This window comes from Mesoplodon bidens, assembly GCF_964165515.1.
Source record: "Mesoplodon bidens genome assembly, chromosome: 11".
Lineage (NCBI taxonomy): Eukaryota > Metazoa > Chordata > Mammalia > Artiodactyla > Ziphiidae > Mesoplodon > Mesoplodon bidens.
Window position 1 is genome coordinate 34,790,143 of NC_138167.1, and position 27,008 is coordinate 34,817,150.

General features: G+C 39.9%; 1 protein-coding gene across 1 annotated transcript in view; it reads right to left on the minus strand.

Annotated features, from left to right (window-relative positions):
- Positions 1 to 1,514: 1,514 nt before the first annotated feature.
- Positions 1,515 to 27,008, minus strand: part of MSRB3 (methionine sulfoxide reductase B3) — a 157,410-nt gene continuing 131,916 nt past the window's right edge. The window contains 2 exon segments of the mRNA XM_081249369.1: positions 1,515 to 4,699; positions 14,473 to 14,570. Of these exon segments, the coding sequence (XP_081105495.1) occupies positions 4,535 to 4,699; positions 14,473 to 14,570 (263 nt within the window). The 3' untranslated portion in view covers positions 1,515 to 4,534.

Genomic DNA, 27,008 nt, shown 5'->3' on the forward strand with positions numbered 1-27,008 from the left:
TTTCAGGTCCTACATCAAAATGGTTAAGTTTCTATCAGTTATGTAATACACAATAAACACTGGTAAGAAGTCAGTACAGGATGCCTGTAAGCCTGTCCCAAGGCTTTTTTTAATACTAGCATCTTCTAGAAGTCATTTCATTGTTACGATCTGGGTATTGATGGCAGTTTTCTGACAAAAAAGAGTCATGATTTGGGTACATGGCGCCTTTGTAAAAATCTCCTAATAGGTTAAAAAAAAATGATGATGATGCATAAGGAAATGAAAGAAATGGGAAAGGTCATTATGTAAATTTATGCAGTGAGATCTGTTCTCTAGTTCTTGGAATTTCTGAGATGAACCCTGCCATGGACATCCTGCAGTTCTAGAAAGGTATGGCGAGCACCACGGGGCAGCCCAAGGTCAACCCATAAATGCAAACAGGAGCTAAGGTGGTACTGCTTGATGAGAACCAGTTAGTCTTCTAGAACAAGGCAAATGGGCAATGAAGGACAGGAATAGCTGAAAGTCATGAAGCTTTGGGAAAACTGACCCACTTCTACAGAAAGACAACCAGTGATGACAAAATAAACCATTTTGGAGGGTCAGATAGAAATGTTTTTAGAATTAATGCTAAATGAAGTTTTCTCACGGAAAGTTCCAAGACAGTGGTTCTCAAAGTTGAACAAACACCAGAATCACAAAGAGGGCTGCTAAAACATAAAGCGATAAGCCCCTACCCCAGAATTTCTGATGCATTAAGTTTAAGAAAACTTATATTTGTAGCAAGTTTGCAGGTGATGCTGATGCCGCCGTCTGGGGACCACACTTTGAGAAGCACTGTTCTGAGGTACACTACATGAAATTGCTGGCCTGTGAATTTTAGGATCCCAGGAATATGACTTAAAGAAGTGGCTGAAAAACAAAAGTCCTCATCACCTCATTTCTCCTCCCAAAATAAACAAATCAACAAAATGAACCAAAAAATTAAACTCAAAAATTTCAATAACAAATAATACTATACCGAAACTCTTCTGTTAGAGATATTTAAAGGTGAATCATCTGTGAGCAATGGCGAACCCATAACGTGTTTCCCTAGAGATGAGTCCTTGACAACAGTATGTCTCCTGTCAAATTATTTAACAGAAGCCTAGGCATCAGCATGGTATCATTCCTGCATTTTCACCTATAGCGTTATCATGATGCAACTTGCCAAAGTCCATGTCTTAAGCACAAAACATATACAAGCTGCTGAAGACTCTGCTGAGATGAGGTGAAAGTAGAGTAATTCTGTAAATGTTTCCCTTCCCTCCAACCTTTCAGATCCCACGAGGCCTCTCCTGGGGCCTGGGGTATGGGGAGTCGGACTAGACCCACTGTCAGAGCTCCAGCTTATAAAGTCCACACCAGATAAAAGGCCCTCTGTACAAACTACAGACATGTCAGCTGGGTGAGGAGGTAAACAGAGCAGCCTATGGCAAACTCCAGTGGATGGTCTGTGCATCTGTGCTAAAAATAAGAGAAGTCTTTAGGAATCAGAGAGGAAAACATTTTTATAAAGAGATTTTATTACATAATTTCTGTATACAATAGACATAGGAAAAGGGTTTTTAATGAAAATTCCATGTCATTTTTCAAAAGTTTTGAATTGCTTGGAGAAAAATTCTTACAAAGCTATCTAAGGCAAAAGTAGTATTTGACCTTCAGAACAAATGCTAATCCCTTTCATCATATTCCATATTTAAAGCAAGGCATTTTCAATTCAATTAACACGGAGAGGCTTTCAAATTGCTATGTCATTTACATTAAGAGTTTAAATTCATCTATAAAGTGAAAAGTTTAAACACATAGAAATGTTCTCTAATACAATATGTACTGTTGCTTTCTTCAGATCCATTCCACATGAGTGTATGGACGTACTTTTTTACACACCAGCAAAGAAACTTGCGTCTCCTAACGGCACAGTGAGGGCTGGAGTGCAGAGAGGGAGAGTCCCATGCGTTTCCCATGTTAAATGGCATAACTCCCACAGATCACATACACCTCGCCATATTGACTCAGTTCATTGCACTCCATATCCTGCAAAAATAAATCTAGTGCTCGACAGCTGACATTATTGCTCACTTACGTTTTAGTAATATATTTCTTTAACATAAGACAGAAATATACTGAAATTTGATACCACTTAAACTCAAAAGCAATCTGAAATTAAACCACATGATGCATACATACACCCACTTTCTTTTTGCCATGGATGTTGCGTTTTTCTTAAAGTTGATGCTGGAAAATGTGGTAGAAGAAAAACTGGCTTTCCTTGAACGAAGACTAAGCATTAGAAGAGGAGTTTTTGAGGGGAATGTTAAGCCCCACAATAAAAGTGGAGGAACAGTGAGAATCCAGAGTCTCTGGGGAGAGGGAGAAGCCCCCGTTTATCTTCCTTGTCTACCCCAACACTGTAGCTCGTGTCCAGCAGACCCCGCAGCAGGCCACCGCCTAGAGCAGCAGTCACGTGAGCCCCCGAAGGATGGACCGCACACTGGGACAGGAATGTCCTGGGAGACCCACTTCTTTAGGGGTCCTTGGGTCGCTGGGAAATGTTGGGACTCCTTTGGTGAGGTCGGGAAAGACTTCTAGGATAGTCTGGACACCGAGGCTGCAAGGGTCTTAAATTCAACGTCTCACTTCTAGAGGGGAGTGAAACCTGTGAATTCCAGTGACCCCAGGGCCTGAGGTGACACATCTGGGAGCCAAGGGAAGAAGAGCATAGTGCATCTGGAATCTCAAAGGTGTGGCCCACATGACAATGAAGAGCCTCACCAGGAGGTATTTTGAGAGACACAGAAGGATGTGGACATGACCACGCTGACATCGACTGATCACAACTTTTCATTTTAGTTTCTCATTATTTCTTGAAGATTGTCAGGTGTTCCTCTTTCTTATTTTGGTCTTGGTGCTTATAAGGAAAGATGTCAGTATTCATAAGCTATCAAAGATTTACAAAAAAATTATTTTTTAAAAATTACACTTCAGGATTAGCATTCAAGGCTACAAACACAATATATATGTCATAAACCATACCTTCACGCCTGGCGGCCACAATACCAATATATATCACCACTGCTCAGAGCTGTAGAAACCTTACGGTGCACAATCCCACCGTATGGATGGTGGGACATCCATCCCACCAGACTAAATGTTATACGGCAACTGAGTGGAGCTTCTTAGAGTAAAACCAGCCATACTGCTACAGAGAAAAATTTCTGGCTCTTGGCCCAACTGTTTCCATACCAATCAGCTAAGTCACCCTCCTCTCTGCTTCTTTCCATTTCAAATGCCTGGGCTTCGGCCTTTGAGGCAATTAGAACCAGATCAGTTTAATTTTACAACACTGATCTTCATTGTATAGCAATATAGTAATTTTCCCCTGAGAGTGTCAATTATTTTGCAAATATTCTAAGTCGTGTTTATACATAAAGAATAGGCATGGAGAGGCTAGACAGCTTGTCCCTGTCACACAGCAGATTAGTGTCAAGGGTGGGATGTGAGCTCCTGGCTGTTTCTATTTTAAGCCCCAATGTCCTTCCAGAGGTCACCTTGCCCTGTGCACAGGTCCCCGGCCCTCCCCTCTGGGCTCCGTTCCCTACTTGCTCTTCTTCAGAGCACTGGACATCTAGTACCCAGGCTTCCCCCTCAACCTTCTCTGCTCTCTCTTACTTCTGCTGCCTTGATGACGTGTGCTGTCCCCAGTATTTTATTTTACACAGGGAATTCACCAAAATGCCCTTCCAGCCACAGTTGGTATGAGGTGTGGAGGGACAGACTTACAGAAGGCAATGGCAGGGACTCTGTGAATTTTGGACAAAACAGGGATCAACATTTTACGGTTATCTTACATTCCAATGTTTTCAACGAAAAATAAAAATAAAATAAAGGCCTAACCATGAGGTAATGTTTGCTTCTCTGCCACAACACTCAGCGTGCCCCCTCAGATCTGGCAACAATTTAACATAAGGAAAGACTTTAGACCCTCACACCCTTTTCGGGAGAATAAAGGACCTCAGCCCAAACTTTCCACAAAGCTGAGAAGTCTCACAAGACATCGCTCCACCCTTATCTTAGGTGGATCTGCACAAATGCCTCCAGGCCGTGTGTCTCGCAGGTCTCAACACCCTGCCCCACTGAGCCCTGGTCTCCGCACTGCAGAGGAGATCTTGATTTTCATGTCTGAAGACCAAGCACCTTCTGCCTATTAAGCAAGGAGAAAAAAAATCGAAAGAAGCTATGTAGGCGAAGAAAGTAATGCCAAATGCTATGTAAGTGGCTTGTGAAGAAGTTTCACAAAGCTACCTCTGAGGTTCACTAAAGATACAAACGGTTCCCGATCTAGTCAACAGCAAAATGCATTGATGGCCAGGGCCTCTGTTTAAGCAAAGGAAGAAAAATATCAATAGCATAAAATTGCTCTTCTATTTCTGAAAAAATATATCTGAGATAGACGCTCTCGAATTCGTTTTAATAAGCTGTGCATTAAGTACACTTGTTTCCATCAACTCCTCTACAGCTCTGTCTTGTCGCCCTGGGCCGGGCTGCCCACTGCGCTGTCCCCACTGGCGTCGCTGATCTCTGCAGGTGTGAAAGACAAGGACGCAGAGTTTATGCAGTATCTTTTGCCAGTTGGACGAGGTCCGTCGTCAAAAATGTGCCCGAGGTGAGCACCGCACTGCAAGAGAAGGGCAAAATGTAAGTCAACAGCGTCTACAAAGCCGGCTTTGAGGGGAACTCACATTCAGCAGTTTAAATGGATGACTGGCCTGTAGAGAAATGATGGAAGCCATCATGGATGATTTCTAAATCGCCTGTCAATAGCTGCAAAGATGGTTTCTGGCAGGTTTTGCACCACATGCTGAGAATAAAAAGCACTAGAATTGTGCATATCAGAAATCATTTAGGAGCCACTGTATCTTCTGATCTGTGAAGCCACTCAGCCAGCTGAAAAATGACTGCAGTAGTTTTATGAATTGAGTTGACCCTTGATCTGGACCTCTGGCACTGCTTTTGGCTTTGGATGGGTGGCTTTCAGATATGCAGAAGTCCACTGTAAAAGATACTGTTTAACCGGCCATGACGGAGGTGACGTTTGCTTTCATGGGCAGTAAAACTTAACATCAGACAAGCATTGGATGTTCTTGGAACGCAGCAAAGCAATAGCAAGACTCAACAGATTTATGTCACAGTCACCAAGACTGCAGTGGGGCACATGGAAACGTCACTAGTCCACGCAATCGGTTTTTCTGGCCTCCAACAGGTGGAGTGCCATGCGGGCTGCTTTACCTGCACAAACTGGGACATGTGGAGAAGGAATAAGCTGTCGAGCTCATTCCATGCTACTGACTATCCAAAAAGCTGGGGAAGGAGGAGAGGCAGAGAGTCCAGACAGAGGCAGAAGGAGGGATGGTTGGTTATGACGGTGTTAAGAGAAATCCAGCCCAGAGAAAGCGTCTCCAAAAAGCCTGGCTCACTGACCAGAGCCCGCACTAACCAGTCTGCTGCTGGAGTCGGCTCCAGGAGACAAGAGCACAGGCCACACTTACCTGTCCCCCACCCTCCTCAGCAGGGACGGGGCTGAAGGGTATGGGGACGTTAGTGCTTCACATTCAAACAGGCTGCGAAAACACATCGTTCGTCGCGTAACAAAGAAACCAAAGCTTGGGGCAAATGACCCCGTTCATTCATTTCACAAATATTTATGGAGCATCTGCTACATGCCAGGCACTGTCCCAGACTCTGGAGGTACAGGCAGTAGCCTCATGGAACTTACATTCCAGTGGGGGAGACAGACAATACAAAGGAAATATGGGACTGTAAAGCACAGTAGGTGGAAATAAATGCTAAGGAGCAAAACAAAAATGAAAACGAAAACCAGAAAGTGACACAGATTGTCAGGTTGGGGGCTGACATTTTTAAGGTAAGGTGGTTTTTCCGGGCTGGCTTTGGGATAAGAACCTGGAGGAAGTGAAGGAGCGGATATCCAGGGGAGAGCATCTCAAGCAGATGGAGGAGTCAAGACTTAGGCAAGAACGTGAGAGAAGAGACGTACAGATGGTTGATTAATTCTTCTCACTGTGCTCGTTTGGTGTATAAAACACTTACACATTGCAAGGAAGGAAAACAGGAGACGATGAGAGAGAAGTGAGGGATGGTGCTCATTACAGTGGAAAGAACCAGAATCTCAGTTTCCCCATAGAAAGTACTAAATTCAATTTTCAAGGGTTCTCTAGTTATTAATGAATAGCACAAATAGCAACTTCAACTATAGGGCACTTGCATGGTAAAAGTGCATTCTTATTTTTACTGCCAACATACTGTGTCAGCTTATTAAAGAACTAAAAATGAACCCTGAACTGATTTGATCTGTTGCCTGGAAAATATGAAACAGGCCTAAAAAACAAATCTTGCATTATTTTACCACATTTTATGCAGGTTTAGGTAATATCAAGGCTGACAGCTCAGATTGCTTTTCCTTTCTATAAACAATGGAGACCAAATTTTCAGGCATCAGCAGCTAAGATGCACCAGTAAAAATACACATGCTTACCCAACGGACACAGGAAAGCACCTACTTCTGCCTGCCAAAAGAGTCAGCGTGCAGGCCAACAGGAACTGGTGCTCTCGGTGACCAGTACATGTGCACAATTATTGATCTCATGTGCAGCTCTGGCTCTTCAATCACCTGGCATCTGAGAGGTGGAGTTTTCACATAAAAGCCTCAGATAGTTTTTTTGGTTTTTCTTTCTTTTTAATGAGAGAATACAGCTCTCTGGGCAAAAATAAATGATACTGCCTTTATTAATCATCTTGAGCATATTTAGAAAACAGTTCTCTTTACCTTACTACAAAAATAAAGCATAGCAATGGTATACTTGAAGCCATTTTGTAGTATTTATTTCCCAAATCATTCATTTCCCAAATCATTTTTAAAAAATCCAAATTAGAGTAATTTAATCTGTTGGACTGAGTTGGTTATCGGCCTGCAGTTTCATTTGAATCAATGAAACAAGTCATTTCAATAAGAAAAACACAGATTCTAGACCCAGGCAACAGAAAAAGGGAGCGGGATGAGGAAGAAGAATTATAGTGGGGAAAAGGCAACAAAGATCATTGGTAAATAAGTATCTGGGTTGGTGATGGGGTAGGGAAACCCTCAGAAATGGTAATGGTGCCCTAGAAACAATAGTGATAGCTTCATCATGCTTGCACAAGGTGTTCTGGAAGATTCACTCCAGGCTCACGTAACTGAGGGAGGAGCAAGGTGTTCATTTATATCTGTGCCACCACATACATGCCCATCCGGTTGCCTGCAAAGTTGTAAGGCCGTTTGTCTGAAGGAAGCCTAACCACACAGTACCATTTCTGCTTCCTCCCAGGAACACCTAGCCTCCCATAAAAGACCAGTACCTGGTTTCTTTTAAAAGTGCACAAGCCCTGAAGGCTCCTCCCTGACGGGAACACCCATGGAGCCCATTCTTTCCAGCTTCTACCCCTGGCGGAAGGCTACGGTGACGAATGAAAGTTGTCACAGATGCACTGTTTCTTTAGCCACCTAAAGCTCCGCATCCTGGCCCCAGCCAGCTGGCAGTGTGCTGGGATCCCTCAGCACACCTGGTTGTAACTGAAACAAACTGGCTGCCCAATGAAGAAATCTCTGAAACCTGCTGTTAATGATTTATTTCACGGTATGATCTTTGGTGTGCATTTTGAAAGTTGTTTTAAAATGGTTATGTAGGGCTTCCCTGGTGGCGCAGTGGTTGAGAGTCCGCCTGCCGATGCAGGGGACGTGGGTTCGTGCCCTGGTCCGGGAGGATCCCACATGCTGCACAGCGGCTGGGCCCGTGAGCCATGGCCGCTGAGCCTGCGCATCCGGAGCCTGTGCTCCAGAATGGGAGAGGCCACAACAGTGAGAGGCCTGCATACCACAAAAATAAAATAAAATAAAATAAAATAAAATGGTTATGTATTTCTTTCTTTTACAGGTAAAATATAAACTATGACTGAATATTCCAGCTCTTATTCTGAGGAAGCATGAGATAAGCATTGTTCAAAAGAAATAATTTAAATTCCCACGGGAATCCTTTATCACTTAAGCCTCTCAGAAAAACTGGCAACTAAAGAACCTGTAGAGAACCAAGGGAAAGGACCCCCCTCAAAAAAAAGAAAAGTGATTTAGCATCAAATCTAACATAATTCCTTAAAATCTGACTGCAATTCTCAATTGTGTGCATGAGAAACACAAATAGTGCATTCAACACAGTTACATATTTCTGCACCGATATATTTCCAACTGTCCTGGAAGGTTTTCTCCCAGCTATTCCTAGGATGTTTGGGGTTTTATTATTATCATTTTCTCTTAAGTGTTTGATCTACAAGATGAAGCAGTTTCAAAGCAGGGCTTTTACACTTGGGCACGTGGGGCAGGATGGGAAGGAGAAAAGAGTTTTAAGAAGGAAAGCAATTTACTTTGCCAGTAGTATCCTGTTTTCTCCCATCGTTATCAAAGACACTTGTGTGTAAGTAGGGCTCTTTTCCTCTGTGCTTGTGATATTAATATTTTGCCAAGGAAATGATTGTGAAGTCACCAGTTTAGCATTATGATTTTACTGAAAGATCAAGAAAAAGAGGGGCTGTGAGTCTGAAATCCTATTGTAACACATGGGTGTCTTTAATCATCAGCAATATATGAGGTGTCATCTGCAAAAGATTAATAAGGTTTGGGGTTTTACCAAAAACTGCTTAACTCTTTTTGTTTTTTAATTGTATTTATTTGTTATTTATTTTTGGCTGCATTGGGTCTTTGTTGTTGTGCGCGGCTTTCTCTAGTTGTGGTGAGCAGGGGCTACTCTTCGTTGAGGTGCGCAGGCTTCTTATTCAGTGGCTTCTCTTGTTGTGGAGCACGGGCTCTAGGCATGCAAGCTTCAGTAGTTGTGGCACACGGGCTCAGTAGTTGTGGCACACGGGCTCTCGTGGGCTCTAGAGCGCAGGCTCAGTGGTTGTGGCACACGGGCTTAGTTGCTCCGCGGCCTGTGGGATCTTCCTGGACCAGGGCTCAAACCAGTGTCCACTGCACTGGCAGGCAGATTCTTAACCACTCCACCAACAGGGAAGCCCAAAAACTGCTTAACTCTTGAAAAATACTTTGTATTGGTGGATATTTACCTTTCTGTTGATTTGGCTGACTTAGAACAAATTAATAAGGATCTAAAACAAACTTAAGGGACTCTACCATAGATTCAAGCAGTAATAGCTGCAGTCATAAATAGAGTCCAACTTGGGTAAACTCAGGGTTCTTCCTCAAAGATTATTACAGAAAGTTAAGTGATTTATTGGTCTCCCATTTGCTGCAGATGTAGAATTTTTATCTAAAGAAGAAAGAATTCCCCAAGTATTTCCAGGAGAGACTTACTTCGCTGAACTACAGCTTAAACCATGCAAATCTTACCTCTTTGCACTGAATTTAAATTCCTGACAGTGTTGCCTAACAGGCTGGGGTTGGAGGATTAGGAAGAAGCTGTCAAGCAATTACTCATAGTAGTCAGTGAATGTGGAATAGAAACAATATATTTTGTCGCTAACTAAAAATGTGAATTAAACGAAATTAAGAAAAATTCTTTATAACTGAAAATTGTTAGGAAATTGCTACAGCCAGGGGAAAGATACATACGCCCACCAAAGTGGGCAAATTTAAGATAAAGGTCCTCTTTGGAAGAGACAACTGGAATATAATTCCTCAACTCAGTAGGTAGAACAGTAAAAGAAAACACATATAGTTGCAACAAAAATCGGAATGTAGCAGGGTAACCAATCTCCTCCACAAGCAGGAATCCCGAGGAAGACAGTGAAGAATCTCTACTACCCTTGCTTGTTTTCTGTGCTGTTAACTTAAAGATCAGGCACTGAGCTAGGCTTCTTACACAGCAATTCTTTTAGAAGGACCTGACTGCAATATTTCTCTGAAAAGTGATTACAGTACTAAATAAATCTTAACTTTCTCAATAAAAATTTTACTACAGTATTACTACCTAAGAAGTCACTGGAGAGAAAAAAACGTATGGATACCAAGGGGGAAAAGGGGTGGGGGGATGGGATGAATTGGGAGACTGAGATTGACATATACACACTATTGCTACTGTGTATAAAATAGATAACTAATGAGAACCTACTGTATAGCACAGGGAACTCTACTCAATGCTCTGTGGTGACCTAAATGGGAAGGAAATCCAAAAAAGAGGGGATAGATGTATACACATAGCTGATTCACTTTGCTGCACGGTAAACTGACACAACATTGCAAAGCAACTGTACTCCAATAAAAAATTAAAAGAAAAAAAAGGGCTTCCCTGGTGGCACAGTGGTTAAGAACCCGCCTGCCAACGCAGGGGTCACAGGTTCGAGCCCTGGTCCGGGAAAATCCCACATGCCACCAAGCAACTAAGCCCGCGAGCCACAACTACCGAGCCTGCGCTCTAGAGCTCGTGAGCCACAACTACTGAGCCCATGTGCCACAACTACTGAAGCCTGCACGCCTAGAGCCCATGCTCCACAACAAGAGAAGCCACTGCAATGAGAAGCCCGCGCACCGCAACGAAGAGTAGCCCCCATTCCCGCAACTAGAGAAAGCCCATGCGCAGCAACGAAGACCCAACTCAGCCAAAGATAAATAAATTAAATTAAAAAAAAAAAAAAGAAGAAGTCACTGGACACATGGAAAAACTACAGTGTAGTATAATGAGGTGGTAGGTACGGCTCCCAATGTGTTTACAATTCTTACCCAAATATGAGGCCTAATTCACTGCATGGTGTGATCCATATCACAATGAAGAAGAAGGGGCAGGGGAGGATGGGGGAGGGGAGAAGGAGAAGGAGAAAGAGAAGAATCCTAAGTACTAAAGCAAGAATTAGAGACCCATACACCAAAAAAAAAAAAAATCGCCATATTGCCAGGCAAGCAGGTTGAGTCTACTGGTTCCATCCACAGAAGCTCAGTTTATTTGTGTAAGTTGGCAGTAAAAGGGGTCTACGTGTTTGGATGCTCCATCTTTACCATAAGGAAAGAAGCACTCCACATACCATGTCCAACTGAGAATGTCTCTAATATACTGAAAACATCTAATAGATTCTTTATAACAAACCCCTTTCATGCAATGCAGTCCAGAGAAAGGACAAACCATGTGAATTCAAAATACAACAAGAATTTTAGAAAGAGGAGAAGCAAACCAGACAATTTTGCCATACCATGTCACCATACAAAAGTTTAAAAGAAAAAAAAAAAAAAGATGGGAGAAGTTGCAAGTAGGAGAAGAGACTACCTAAACTGAAAGAATAGAAGGTAAAAGAAGATAAACTGATAATGAAAAATAGTGTTAAGGGTGAGAAACTAGGAAGTAAGATACAAGTGGTTACTCTGGTATGGAAACCATTAAATCAGTTTTTTCCCCTCGAGTCAAGATAAAAAGGATGAATGAGAAAATGGACAAGAGAAAACTAAAGAAAAATGTAATACAAGAGGAAAATAAATGTCTGTGTCAAACACAAATTAGAAGACAAGAAAACTGAAAGGAAAGACACCCAGCACACTTTAGCTTAGTGAGCCCTTAGTGCACTGTGGGGCAGACATGCCCGCTCTGTCCGCACAGGAAAGAGTCCAGAAACATATTCTTTGGGGCTGGAACCCAATTATTTTCTACGTGGTACTTACTTCTCAAAGCATGCATGTTTACACATGCGTTAATGGAACAAATTTCCCTCTCTCTTCTCTTTAAATTTAAGAAAGAAATGGAACAAATATCCCTCCCTCTTCTCTTTAAATTTAAGACTTTTATTTAAGAAAGGGTCACTTTCTAATGTGAGAAATAAAGGTGGTGGAAAAAGAAGCTGAAATGGAGTAGGTCAGTCGTGTTAGTTCTTCACCCAGCTGTTAGGAAAGGACCAAAGAATAGTAACAGTCACCTAGGCCTTTAACCAAAGGGCTGAGAGCTATGCTTGGGTTAGCTTGGTATCTGTTATTAGTGTTGCCTAATTTGGGCACAGTCTGTGGGTTTCATTCCTCTGGTCACTGTAGGACATCTTCCTAATGGTCTTGTCTTGACTCCTACTGGTGTTACCTCAGTGGCTGGCACAGAGAAAGGAGGAAGTATATTCTAACTGTGAATTATAAGAATTAGTCACAAAGACATCAGAGTAGGGCCTGAAGGAAAGGTATTATCTTTTTTTTTTTTTTTTTTTTTTTTTTTTGGCGGTACGCGGACCTCTCACTGCCGTAGCCTCTCCCGTTGCAGAGCACAGGCTCCGGACGCGCAGGCTCAGCAGCCACGGCTCACGGGCCCAGCCACTCCGTGGCATGTGGGATCTTCCCGGACCAGGGCACAAACCCGTGTCCCCTGCATCGGCAGGCAGACTCTCAACCACTGCGCCACCAGGGAAGCCCGGAAAGGTATTATCTTATGCCCCACCTTTTCTGTCCCTTTTTTATTTGATTTTCATAGAACTCAATGTTTGAAAGTGGGTTCTGAGTGAAAAGGAAAGTAGCAGTCATATAACAGCCTTTAAGGCAGCTTAAAAAAAGAAAGAAAAAAACAACCATTAGCCTTAAGAGAGGTTTACTAAGTACTATGTACCTAAGTTACAAATTACTGTGTACTATCCAACCTCACTTTTTTGTCAAGTATTTTAGATTCCTGGGTAGATATTCACAATTTGCTTCTGTGGCAATTATAACAAAAATCAATAAAAATTCAATTGAATCCAAAACTGAATTGAATTTAACTGCTGAGGGATCAGAGGATTTGGGTTTTTTTTTTTTTCTTATTTCAATATGACTCTTTGTGGTACATGTATCTATCTATCAATCGATCGATCGATCGATCTACCTACCTCCCCTCTATCTACTTATTTATCCAACTGAGCACCATAAAGAGCTCTGGAGCTAACTGCCCAAATTCAAGTCTCAGTTCAATCTATGATATCTACACAAGTGTAATTGCACTCCTTGTGCCTCCATTTTCTCAAGTGTAAAATGAGAGAGGATAACAGTATCTAGTCATAAGGTTATTGTGAACATTTACCAGGGGAGTTTTTAAGAATGTTGACGTTCAGGCCTCACCCAAACCAATTAAATTAGAATCTCTGGGGGTGAGACCCAGGATCAAAAAGTACCACCATCTTGCTCAGACTCAGATCTGAGAAACGAGTGAACTGAAAATGTGACTTGGATAAAATATAAAGCCTGCTTTTCAAGGGAGAGAGTGGTCCTCATACTTAGAAGACAGTTAACTTGCCAGCCTTATTAAAAAAAAATAAAACAGGAATTCATCAGGTGGTTAGGTTCAAACCAATCTCCTTCCCTACTTGGTAGTAAATATGCTACCTACCCCCTAAAACTCATGTGCCTGATGAAGGGGGTTAATGGTCAGGTGGAAGAATGCTGAGGGAGGCCCACGTGGCAATCTCTTTGCTATCACAGCTGCCTGATTGTGCCCCCTCTACCTCTGATATGTACTGTACAAGAGACAGCCCCCAACAAAACACTCTGTAGTATCAATGAGTTCCAGTGCCACAATACTCAGACTTTATATTTCACTTATTTAAAGCAAATTAGAGCAGGACTACCTACTCTAGAATAAAATGTGCAGTTGCCCTAGTTCTAGAGAACTAGAAGAGACTATCTAATGTGCAGTTGCTCTAGAACTAGAAGGTTCTGGCTATGTCTCTGGGCTTAAGCACAAAACCCCCAAAAGTTCAAATTTCTTGATTGGGATGACAGATTAACTATATTTTTGCCTTCTCCTCAACACACGTTCATTTTCCCCCTTAGATCCAGCACTAATTCAGTCAGAGCAGGGTGGAAGGAACTAACTAGAACATCCTTGGGAATGAGGATAGGCCTATTCCTGGGAGAAGCAGAGAAGGAATTACCTTATCACACATTCCCTCTCCGCCCTCACACAGCCCACCACTGAACTTCCTCTTCCTTCTGCCGTTCTCCAACCTCCCTCCTCACATCCACCCAAGGAGAGTTGTTTCTGGGGTCTTTGTTGACCATGTTGGGATCATTACCATTAGAGGTATTATAACTGAACAATGAGTGCACAGAACTGCAGGGAGAGGGGGATTATGTAAACAGATTATGTGAGGCCATGTGATGAAATCTTCACATGCCCTAAGAATGGCCCATTCCCCACTGTATTAAGTCAACTGAAGATGATTTTTCTTACCAATGATTTTGTTTAATAGTGTTGAAGCCAATGACTGACATTTAATTGGACTTGCTAAACTCCTCAAGACTGAGATGTCATTAGGACTTGATAGAGACTTCATTGTGTTTGTCCCTTTTGTGATGGGTCACTTGGCCTTTGTTGCTATATTTAGTACAACCAGGAGTCTTGAAAGTGCTTGCAATGCAGAGTAAGCAGCATTTTGGATTTTCAGGTGGGATTAACTGACCTGAGAGCAGCTGGTTTCCACCCTGTGCATCCCATAGGAAAAGTCGTCTGTGAATGTGACTGCATCAGAACTGATCACATCGTGGAATGAAGGCCAACCTGGGACAGAGCAAGCACAAGAGCCAAAACAGAGGAGAGAGAGACACATCCTTGGGTTAGAATGCAATTTTAAAAAAATACTAAGCATAGAACGGAAATCTTTAGTATATGAATCATGCTTAACTTTTTTAACCTGAAAAAAAAAGAGGTCGAAGACTCAAGGTTAATATATTTTGCAAGAATGCAACTATATTTTTTAAGAACAACCTTTTCCTCACATTCAGATTACAGTTGCATTGGGGTTTTATGTTTCATGAGACTCTCTTAGACCTTCCAGTAGTTTTTTTAGCGCATCCCTGAACTTATAAAGCTCTCTATCACCATTTCCTCTTCTCTCTCTTATCTTCAGAGTCACTGGGCACGGTCCTGAAGCACTGTGAGTTTTACAGTGTGATGTTTTCCAAAACGCAATCCAACTGGTCTGGCTGTTAACTTTTCAACTATTCCATGCTTCTTTAGGAACCATGTTTTTTTAGTACTCAGTTTGGATGGTTAAAATATATATTTTTTAATTCTGTTTTTTCCATCTTAATCTGATTTCTCAGGATAGGGGTTATCTGGAAAGCATAGGTTCTATCTATTGATGGGCAAGAGGCTTGCTTACTTCATAGGAGAGTCACAGAGCAGTGTTCCTCAGGCATCTCTGGGTAGCGTCTTCTCTCAAATAGCATCTTGTTCCAATTTTCATTTAGTCTAGTGATTGTTTAAATATGCACATGGCTTTAAGAAACTCAGTGGTAAGTAGACCATAAGATTGTACACATGTTTATGGGTGTACAGTCAGGTTTTATGTTCAGTACTTATGGGCATGTTTTTACATGTTTCCAGAAAATATGTCTGGAGTTACTGAGTTGAAGCCTGTATCCTCAAAATGACGAAAGAGGTGCAATGTTGCTGAATTCCTTGTGCAATTTTTTTCCTTTTTCAGAAGCCAAATTTTTCCTATAGAAAGGAGGAAGCCCTTTAGAAACTGAGTGCCTTGTGTTAATACACCTTTTGAAAGAAAACAGAATGCAAATTTCAACAATATGATTTCCAGTTTCAAACAAAACAAATTAGCTCAGGCCAAGTTTTTATACTAAACTCCCCAAACTCCACTCCCCCCGCTTATGCAACAACATTGCTTTGGTAGTGCTAGATTTAACACCCAGAGTTTAAACACTTTCCAATTCTTTGATTTGACTTCGAGATTGCTACAAATCACCAGGAAAACCTTAACTCTGTCGATATAAGGTAATATTCCATAAAACTTAATTATACTAAGAGACATCAGTATCCTTAAGAAAACTTGTTTCTCCCCATTTTCTAAATTCCAAAGAGAATCTGAATATATTCTGACCTATAGTATTTGGTTTTTAATGATTACTTGATACATTTAGGTGCTCTTCTTTGTTCAATGACAGAGGTACCCATTGATAAAGAGAAATTTAGTGGTGATGCTTCAAGACATTGAAAAATAATTTATCTATGAAAACAAAGAGAACATTCTGTTTTTTTTTTTTTTTTTTTTTTTTTTTTTGGCTGTATGTGGGCCTTTCACTGTTGTGGCCTCTCCCCTTGTGGAGCACAGGCTCCGGACGCACAGGCTCAGCGGCCATGGCTCACGGGCCCAGCCGCTCCACAGCATGTGGGATCTTCCCGAACCGGGGCACGAACCCGTGTCCCCTGCATCGGCAGGCGGACTCTCAACCACTGCGCCACCAGGGAAGCCCTCTGTTTTTGTTTTTTAAAACTCCCATATCTTAACTCATTTGATTACAGTTTATAGCAATTAATATTACGACAGGACATATTTGATTCAGTAGTAAACAGGTAAAGAGTTAGGAGTTTTTGTTTTTATTTTAAATTTACCATAAAGCTACCTCCCTCCCTCCACCACATCCACATTTTCCTACCTCTAGAATTTAAAATAGGTACGGAGAAACATAAATGTATTTCCCATGCTACCTCTGCACCTTAGGTATACTTATCTTGTTCTATTCATCACACTAGATTTGTGATTTGTTTTCATGCTTTCTCCCTGCTTAGCTGGTGAGCATTTTGAAGGCACTGACCTGAGTATACTCACAGCCTACCATGGTGTACAGCACAAAGGCACAGCTGAAATGTTTATTAAATGGATTTTCAACTAACCTTAAATAAGAAAGTGGGGTGAATCATTACAGTACACCACAGAGTCCCATAGAAGAAGGAAAGAATATAATCATACTCTTCTTTACAAGACCAGATTAAGGAATATCAATGCTAATTTCTCACTGGACTTTCCATTTTGGCTCATTTACTATAATTAAGCCTCTCTATGTAGGTGAAATAACCTTATTATTTATTTGAGGTAGTAAAAACGCATGACGATCATCTAGGTCACTCACTTCACCGCGTTTTTTGGGGAGAGGGAGCAGAAGGACACGTTACTTGCCAGTGTTACTCAGGCAGGAAGTGGCAGAGCCAAAACTAGAATCTGAGTGTTCTGACTTCGTCTAGGGCTCTCTTCTTACGTTCCACTTTTTTCCTCGGTGAAAGGCTGAGAGGTCAATCATTTGCACACCCTGGCAGGAAGGAAGCTGAAGGTTTTAAGAAATATGTTTACGGCCAGTCTGCATTAGTTGATAGATACACTGTTGCACTTAAGAGCTTCTAGGCGGAAGCCGATAATGAATGTACCGGACAATACCTATTCTCTCACTTCTAAAGACCAAACTGTCCAAAGGAAAGTCTAAGAGTAATGATATAAATCATGTAATGTAGCTTAGGATATAGATAAGTTTTTTATTCATTTATCTAAAACAGCCAGGAAGACTTAGAAGCACACCTTTAGGCAATAATATTGAGAAAACTGTCAATTCTATTTGGGGTTTCTTAATTCTAATTCTTTCCTAATAATTGTGAATCACTGCCTACTAAAGATTTGGGGGAGGGAAAGGAACTGCTTTCAAATGAGCTATGAAACCATAGAGCTATACATTTTGCCTCCATGAATTAAATATTTATAGAATTTTCCAGAAGACCACATTCAAGAGTTGAGCAGGGTGATGTGGAGTGACATGGAGTAAAGGTTCTCAAAAGATTTCAGTGTTTCTGAGAAAACTGTTGACACTTGAATAGTTTACTTGTTGTTTACCATGGTGTGATTTAAACACTGGAAGAGGGCTTCCCTGGTGGCGCAGTGGTTGAGAGTCCGCCTGCCGATGCAGGGGACACGGGTTCGTGCCCCGCTCAGGGAAGATCCCACATGCTGCAGAGCGGCTGGGCCCGTGAGCCATGGCCGCTGAGCCTGTGCGTCCGGAGCCTGTGCTCCACAGCAGGAGAGGCCACAACAGTGAGAGGCCCACATACTGCAAAAAAAAAACACAGGAAGAGACACTAAACATCCCAAAATTCATAGTGTCCCTTTGCACTGTAGAAGGAATACAGTTTTCCAGATGGAATATTGGATATGTCACCCACGTCTTAATTGGTGGAGATTGACAAGGAGAGCCATGTTGAAGTCTATAACCTCCTTATGGAACACATTTCAAAAGAGAATCACGGTCAACTTCATCAATAAGGTTAACAAAGGAGAATGTTGAGTTCTTTTGCTACATCTCTCAGAAAAAGAGAAGCTCTGTAGAAAGAGAATCCATCGGAAAGGTAAGTCCTATTGACAATCAAACTAAGGTAAGTCCTATTGACAATCAAACTAAGAAGGACCTTTACCCAAGAATAAACTGTCTTATGACAGAGAAGCCACAGTGATGACAGCACTTTGAGAGCGGAATTCCCTCATCATGTGAAAGTATTTAAAGGAGGAACTCTTCACTGCTGTAAAAATCCTCAAAGGAAACCCTGCCCCCACTCCTAATAATAAGGAAAGTGCTTCAAAGGGTGATAGGCAAAGACTTGAAGCAATCTGGGTCTTGTTGAGAAAATTATCTTGAGCAAAGTTGGGGGGAGGGGATGTGTTTTTGTCAGTTTTGACATTAAAGAAAGATCATCCATCCTCCTTTCTCTAGGATTTCCCTTTTGGTCTTCTCATCTAACAAAACAGTATTTGTTTTGGATGTATTCCATACACTTTTTAAAAGAAAAGTCATGTGAAAACCTGTATAAACAGTGTTGACTCACCCTACCCCCAGTACATCCCTTTGCTTCTATTTGAAGAGGTTGGATATGGGCTGATTATCATTTTATTTCCAAGAACATAAACTGTACCTTTTAGATATTAGTCTATTATTATCAAAAATATCTTATATTCTATGTTTTTGTTATTTCACATGCAGAACTATAACAACACAAACTAGAGAAGATGACACAATGTACACGAAAGCAAGTAAATTACTATCTAATTAAAACATTTAATTCTAATATTAGCAGAGTTCTCTAGAAAATGTTATCTTTCTCAATGCTTTTTTGTCTCCTTTTTCCAAAAACTTCCCTCAACTCTGGAGGGCGGCTGTTAAGGAATATTTCTGATTTTAAGAGCTTAGCTTAGTTTAAAAACAAATAAAATATCATCTTTTTTTCAATCAGAACTTGAAATCTGAATCTAATACTTCTTGATACTATTACAATCCCCTTGGCACCACTGGACAATATTCTGTTTAGGGACCTTGGCTACAACTACTACATAAACATAGTGATATATAATTTATCTATTTTAATACTAAGTTTCTCTTTTTTCTATTAATTTAAAGGCACACAATTGAAGAACCATTTTCACAGGTTAATACATCTTATCTCTGCTTTAAATTTTAAACTCATTTTTTCACCTTATAAAGATGGAAGGAGTAAATGAGTTATTGTGTAGATAGATTGTAATATTGGCGTGTTATATGTAGTTTTCTTTGCCACATTTCCTTGACTTTCAGGTAAGCAATGAATGAGTTTGTTTTTTGCACACCTGATTTTGATAAGAGTTTTGTATTTTTAGCTCTTAGGTTGGGATTAGTCATTGCATATATATATGCAGAAATATGATCTAAACTAAACTTTTAACAACTCTTAAATTTGAAAAAAATATAATTGTGTGAGATTTTATTTACTCAGACCAGTTTTTGTATACACTGTATTAAACCACCAAATGTATTTGAATGCTTGAGGATGGAGAAATAGGCTTCCAGTATCGTCTGGAAGTGTTATAATGATTATAACTCTTACTGAACTCATGAACCTAAAATTAGAGAATCTTAAGAATCCTAGGAGTTGGAAGGTAATGTAGAAATCATCTGGCCTGATGTAAAGTCCCCCTTCAACATCTCTGGCACAAAATCATCTGTGATCTGCATGAATATGTCCAAACAGAAGTAAACTCACTAATTCACAAGAAGGCTATTCCATTTTTGAAGAGTTCAAATTGTTAGAAATCTGTCTCGCTCTAATTTTTGCCCTTTGGACTTACCCTCTAAAAATGATATGGAATAAATTTAAAGTATCTTTCAAAAAATATCTTATATTCAATAAACAGGTTCTCCTCTCTAAGAATTCTCATCTTTAAATAGCAAATAACTATAGGTACTACACCTAATGCCGACAAGTTGGAATACGACAGTTCTGCTTCAATTTTATCCAACCATCAGGCCAAATTAATCTGCAGACATAACTTGGTATATGTGGTATATGCTGGTATAATGTGAAGCAAATCTGAACATAAGAGTAAGAGATTAATAGTAGATCCTTGGTGCTTGCTACCACCTACCCTAGAATGGATTTTTTTAGATTGCAGTAGGAGGAATTATTCCCTCTCACTCATAATGTAGCTTAATAAAGCTGCTCTGAGTCTACTTGAACCCAGAATTTTATAGTGACACAGCTCTGAAAAAGTAGCATTGTGTTCATAAATTTAAAATTTTCCACTCCAACTGCCTCTTGAGAAAAACTTTCTCAGCTCTCTATACCAGGCTTTTCCTCCTTCCTCTCAAAAATCTTCAAAACAAGTTGTTAAAACTAACAACAGATTATAAACAAGTTGAAGCCAATTCCATCTGTACCACGTCTAGAAAAAGTGGCCCTCATTCCCTTACTCTTAATTTAACAAGGACTGCTATACAGCTTCCCCTTCCCCTACACCCTCCCTCAACCCCCCAGATAAAAATACCCCCAGTAAACTGGTTACATGACCCATCAGTAAAACATAGCAGAAACTACGCATGACCAATAATCAATTTAATTGAAATGTAATTACAAATATTTTGTTGTCTTCAAATGCAAAATAAGTTTGAGCACAACAAATGCCAGTTGGGTTTGAGTGATGGTTTAATAATGATGATATATGTTTGAGCGTGGTTTTGGTGAGACAAGCTGAAGACTTACAGATCTATAATTTTGTGTGGATAGCAATTCTCACAGCTCTATAATTCTAGGACCATACTTCAAAATTTGTAGCTTTTAGTTTCTCTGAAGCCAGAATATGTTAACCTCACTGACCGATATTTACTTTATTAGCTATCTCAAGCCAAATAATAAAACTCTCTGTGAAGACCCCCTGCTAACAAGAATTGTTTGAAGCTTAGAACTCTGATTATTGCCCAGTTATTCACTTCAGTTGACACTTCAAGTATAACTTTTATCTCATTTTTAAAAGGATGATTCTCTATTCCCCCTCAAAGACCCAAAAGTTTAAGTAATAACCAAATACATGCATGTAGTAGAAAATCAAACAGTGCAAGATGACTCAGTGAACTGTTCCCTTTCAATTCTCCCCACCTTGTAGACAACCATGTTTAATAGTTTTCCATTTATTTCTAAAAAATATGCATATGCTGCTACCTCTTGATTCCTTCATTTAAATCTGTGCTGTCCAATACAGTAGCTACCAGCCACATGTCACAATTTAAATTTAAATTAATTAAAATTAAATAAAATTTAAATTTCAGTGTCTTAGTCACACTCACCACAGTCCAAGTTCTCAACAGTTATATGTAGTTAATAGGGACGATATTGGACAACACAGATAACAGATATAGAATATTTCCACCATTATTTTCCCCAGATATAAAACATTTCCACCATTGGATAGTGCTGTTTATAAACTATAAATTGATTCTTTCTTGTGAATGATGAAGATTTAGCATTCATACTTACACTGTCTCCCCTCCCTTCCCCTTTCCAATTTTTGAATAGTAATATTCTTTTCAAACCTTGTTTGGTAACATCTGCCTCTTGAACTAGAATGTAAGTTCAGTAAGGGCAGGGAGTTTGTTTTGTTCATCACTGTATCGCCAATCATTTAAAATAGTGCCTTTGACGTAAGATATGTTGTAAAGAACTGTCAAATGATTGAACGAATGCATGACTATCCTATAGCTTAATATCATTTGACTCTCCTTAGTGCCCTGATCCTCCCTCCACCTCCTCTTTCCCACCATTCCAATGCCTAATCTTAATTAAGTCTTCTATGCTTTTCTAGAGATTGATTCTGAGAGTTGAAAACTAGTAAACAGCCTTTATATTATTATGGCTATATATATGTTGTTTACTGCAGAGCTAAAGAGTGCTGGGATTATATCTCCTTCTCCAACGGTCCAATTATCAGAATCTCAGGCTGCCTAAAATCAAACATTTTCCTATTTATGACAAAAACAAAACCATTGGTTTTGTCAAACATTCTCCCTATGCTTCATTCAGCTTTAATAAGCAGTACCTCAAATAAAAATGATAGTTAAGGCAAGGAGTTTAGAATATATATAAAAATCAGCTTAAATCTATAGACCCTAAAAATCCATGAAGATACTAAATGCTGGGCTTCCCTGGTGGCACAGTGGTTGAGAGTCCGCCTGCCGATGCAGGGGACACAGGTTTGTGCCCTGGTCTGGGAGGATCCCACATGCCGCTGAGCGGCTGGGCCCGTGAGCCATGGCCACTGAGCCTGTACGTATGGAGCCTGTGCTCCGCAACGCGAGAGGCCACAACAGTGAGAGGCCCACATACCGCAAAAAAAAAAAAAAAAAAAAAAAGAAGAAGATAATAAATGCTAATAAAATTTAAGCACGATGTACTATTCAAGCATTGATTTTATTTTGGTTACTAGTTACCTTGCTTTTCTATCTTGTTGTCAAGTAACCCAGTAGCTCTAAATGGCAGTGGCACTGTTGCCAGGGATATTTTGAATGGCATGATGATGGGGGAATCACCTAAAGACTTTTAAGCAGACTAGTAACATGATCAGATTTGTGTTTTAGGCAGATGGCTCTGGAAGCAGGCTGGAGGGTGAGGGATAAGAGGGCAGATGAAAGCAGGTCTATCAGATGAAGCCTATGTACAGGAACAGAAGTTTCGAAGCTGTAAATGAAGACGATTGAAATGGGATTGGGGAGCAGGGGAAAGACTGTAGAGAGATTAAGAGAGCATAATTCAGATTGTGGTGACTGTGGTACCTGTGGGGGAGCAAAGGGGAAGGGCAGGGTGAGACTATGACTAGGTGTCCAGCTTGTATGACCAGCTGGATCATGCTCGTCATACATGTTTTCAGGGAAAATAACTAAATCAGTCTAGTGTGGAACTATCTAGGAGGCAGAGAGATATGTGGGCTCAGAAGTGAGACCCTGGCTAAAGATACAGATGTGAAAGTCAGCAGAACACAGAAGGCAGTAAGGTTATGGATGAGCATTGGTAGAAGGCAGGGGAGAATCAGACGGGTATTTAAAAGGTGAGCTGAAGAATGAGTCGGCAAAGGAAAATAGAAGAGGGCGTTCCAAGAAATAGGAAGAGGACAAGGAAACCAGGACAGGGTCAGATAACAGAGAGAAAACTATTTAAGGTTGGCAGGCAGACAGCAGTGACATAACCTACAGAAAGAGCAAGTTGAGTAAAATCTGAGAAGAGATTGCTGAATTCAACAATTAGGAGGTCTGAGGAACTTTAGGAAGAGCCTTTTCAATGTGATGATGACAGAAGCGGAATGCTGTTGGGTTGAAGAGCATATGTGAAGTGGAGAGAGTGAACAAAGACTTGCTCTTTACAAAGCCTGGCAGGGAAGGCAGGTAAGCCAGGTTGATGGCTAGCAGAGAGCATAATGATGTTTATGTTAAAATATTTGGGTTCTGGAGGGTCCCTCCTACCGATCCCACCTTTCTGTTTTCTAAAGTGTTTAAAATGTTACACTATTACTTTTCTAATGGAGTTTTTGCAATAAAATGAGTGATATGAAAAATACATAGACATGCTAAAAAATCTTAAGCATTACTCAAATGCTCCTTAGCTTACCGTATAGAAGCTATATTTGAAGAAAGACCAGAAGACTAAAATAAGATTCCATCCCTAGAATCTTTTTTATCTTTAGTTTACTTTTAAGTTGTTTGTTGTTGTTTTGTTCCTAATATCTTTTGGTCTACCAAATGGAGAGTGATGAGTTTAAGTTTTGAATGACCATGGCAATCTGTCCTGCTTTTTTGGCGCAAAGTAGGTGCTCACTAAACCTGGATGAATAAATGAATCCAGAGCTCTAATTCTAGGTCAGGTTCTACTGTCAAACGTGTTCACAGCACTCAGTACTTTTTCTTCAAAGCATGTATCATGGTTTGTGATTACTTATTTATGTGGGTAGTTTTTGATTAATGTCTGCTTCTTTTACTAAGTTCCATGTGACCATGATGGTTTTCTTTACTGTTATATCCTCAACACCTAGCTCATGGAAACATTTGTTAAATGAATTAATAAAGAAAATATCATAACCTAATTCATTATTTAACAACAACATTGGACTGAATTAAAAGATTATCACTTAGTTTGGACCTGCCTATCACTAGGCTGATCAAAAAAAAAAAAGTAGATGAAGAATTTCTACTATTTTGCTTTAGGCAATTTTTTACAAATATCAAATTTAATATAATATGATTATTTTCCTGCCTATCAAAAATAGCGCAGTTATTCAAACTGATTATTAATAATTTCATATGTAGAAGCCACATAGCCTTGTCACCCATAAGGATTTCATGCATTTGCATTTGTGAAAGGACAACATGACTAAAAGCTGTCAAGAACACTGAGGTGTCCTTTGGGCAGTGTGAACATCTGGTATCTATTCTCTTTGGAGATTAATAATGTAGCTGCACTGCAGCAGGCTTTACTAATTCCTTTGAGCCCTGCACAGCATTTTTAAATGGTTCCAAACACACAAGATCTCTAATTGGTGTGGATTTCATCCACAGTTTTCTTACAGTCTCAAAATATCTCATAAACTCCTAAGCAGGAATTGACAGAGGAAAGCTTCCCTATTTCCCTTTGTGGAGGCAGCTGTTAATTTTTTTCAGGTTCAATAAAATTACTGAACTCAAACTGCTTCAACCAAAAAACCGGGGAGAGGGACTTTATTTTCCCTGGCCTGAACAGTCTCTTGCTACTTTAAATCACAGTTAATATTTTAAAAAATATATCTTACACATAAGTCAGTTGTAGACCTTTAGCATCAAAGGATCTGAGCAATATCACATGCAGCAGCCTGACCTTTAGCCATAATTTCTAAGTGCCATTAAAAAATGTCTCTCAAACTGGTTTTAAACTTAGTGTTGACCTAGTAACCTTGATCCAAAGACATTCAACTTTAGATAATTATTTTATTTTGCTTCCAAAAGCTCTTCAGTCCAGTGAGGCATCCATTAGGAAGAGTTTAGAGTTTGCTTAGAATTTATTAGCTACATTGAACAGGAAGATGGTGATTTGGGTTGCTTGCTGAGTGAAGATTATTTACTGTGCTTAACTGACCTTAAGAATTCCAGGAGGGATACAGAATGGGAAAATTCAAAGAAATACAGATTTTATTCTCAGTGACATGCAATCCAGACTAAAAGTGACATAATGTTCCATTCAACTGCAGTCCTGAATTGGGTCTATTCACTACATAGCATCTTTTGGGACTGTCAAACTATCACTCACAGTCTTTAGTTGGGCAACTATCAAAAATTTCAGAATATTTCCTCTCAAATATATATGTGCCTGATAAAAATGGAAGATTATTTCTAAGAGGGAGTTAAGTCATGAAATTCTTTTTTTTTTCTAAATTTTCTCCTGATATTTTTCTCTAACTAAACTCTCTCTAAACTTCTGAATAGGCTTTAGAGCTTTATTCTATTATAAACTTTTAGTAACCACAATATGAAATAAAATATTTCCTTGTTTTCATAAATCTATGATCCTTTACTGCATCACCTTTTTATGACATGTCAAAACTTAGTTCACCTACTACAATTTAAATTTCTGACAACCCATCTTGAAAAAGTATTTTGAAACAGATTGCTCAAAAAAACTATTAAGCACAAATAATCTAGAACAAAATGATTACTTAGAGTTGTTTACATGACAAAAGATGTTTTTCCCTTTGTAGCAGACACATGGCAAAATTGAAGCAATTTATCAAACACTGTACATTCCCTAATATATTAAAATTTTAAAATAAATTGCTTCAGAAAGACATGAAGCAAACTACATCAAATCAAGGCATACTCTGATAACTATTCATTCTTTTAAAAATCCTTTAAGGAACCGGTTTACAGGGCAGAAATAGAGACACAGATGTAGAGAACAAACATATGGACACCAAGGGGGGAAAGCGGCGGGGGATGGGGGTGGCGGTGGTGTGATGAATTGGGAGATTGGGATTGACATATATACACTAATATGTATAAAACAGATAACTAATAAGAACCTGCTGTATAAAAAAATAAAATACAATTCAAAAAAAAATCCTTTAAGGAAATATTTTGCCAACACCCAATCCCCATTACTTAGCTCTTCCTTTTCATATATTTAATTATGTTCCAATATGCTATAACTGACTGGTTATAATGTTTTTTGGGTTTGTTTGTTTCTTGTCTGTATTCCACCAACTAAAATGTAAGCTCCCTGTGGGTGGAGATAGCTGTTTTGTTCCCAGTGCATTCAAAGCTCCTAGAAGGATGCCTGCCTGGCATGCTTTGAGTGAACCTTCTATATACATTCTTGTCACTCTGGAAATCTGGAATTTAAAAATATTGCTTTGGTTTTAAAATACACAGTTACAAAAATCTTTATTATAGATTTAGTTATAGAATCTCTAGGCCACTTACTAATGTTTATTGAAGATTTTGGCACCTGGCTGACAGTTTTCTCCCCATTCCAAACTGCTACCTACATTCTAGAGACCTCTATGAAGGTAACCCACCTAACATCCCTCATATCAACAGCACTTTGAGTACCTCAGAAAGCTGAAACTAATACAGTCCATGGAGCCAAGGTCCTGTATCAAGCAAGAGCTATGGGTACAAGTGGCCTTGCAACTCGAAAGCTTCAGTGGCTTTGATTCTGACCACTGACAGGCTTAATGCATTAAAGAGTTAGATGTCATCACATGAAGAAAGCTGAACTTCAGATAAATGAATTCGACTGAAGAGGATATGGTACTGCACACATATTTTAATTTGGCACTGGACCATCATGACCAAAAAACAAATGAGTAAAATTCCATAAAGATCCAAGCACATCCATAGTATA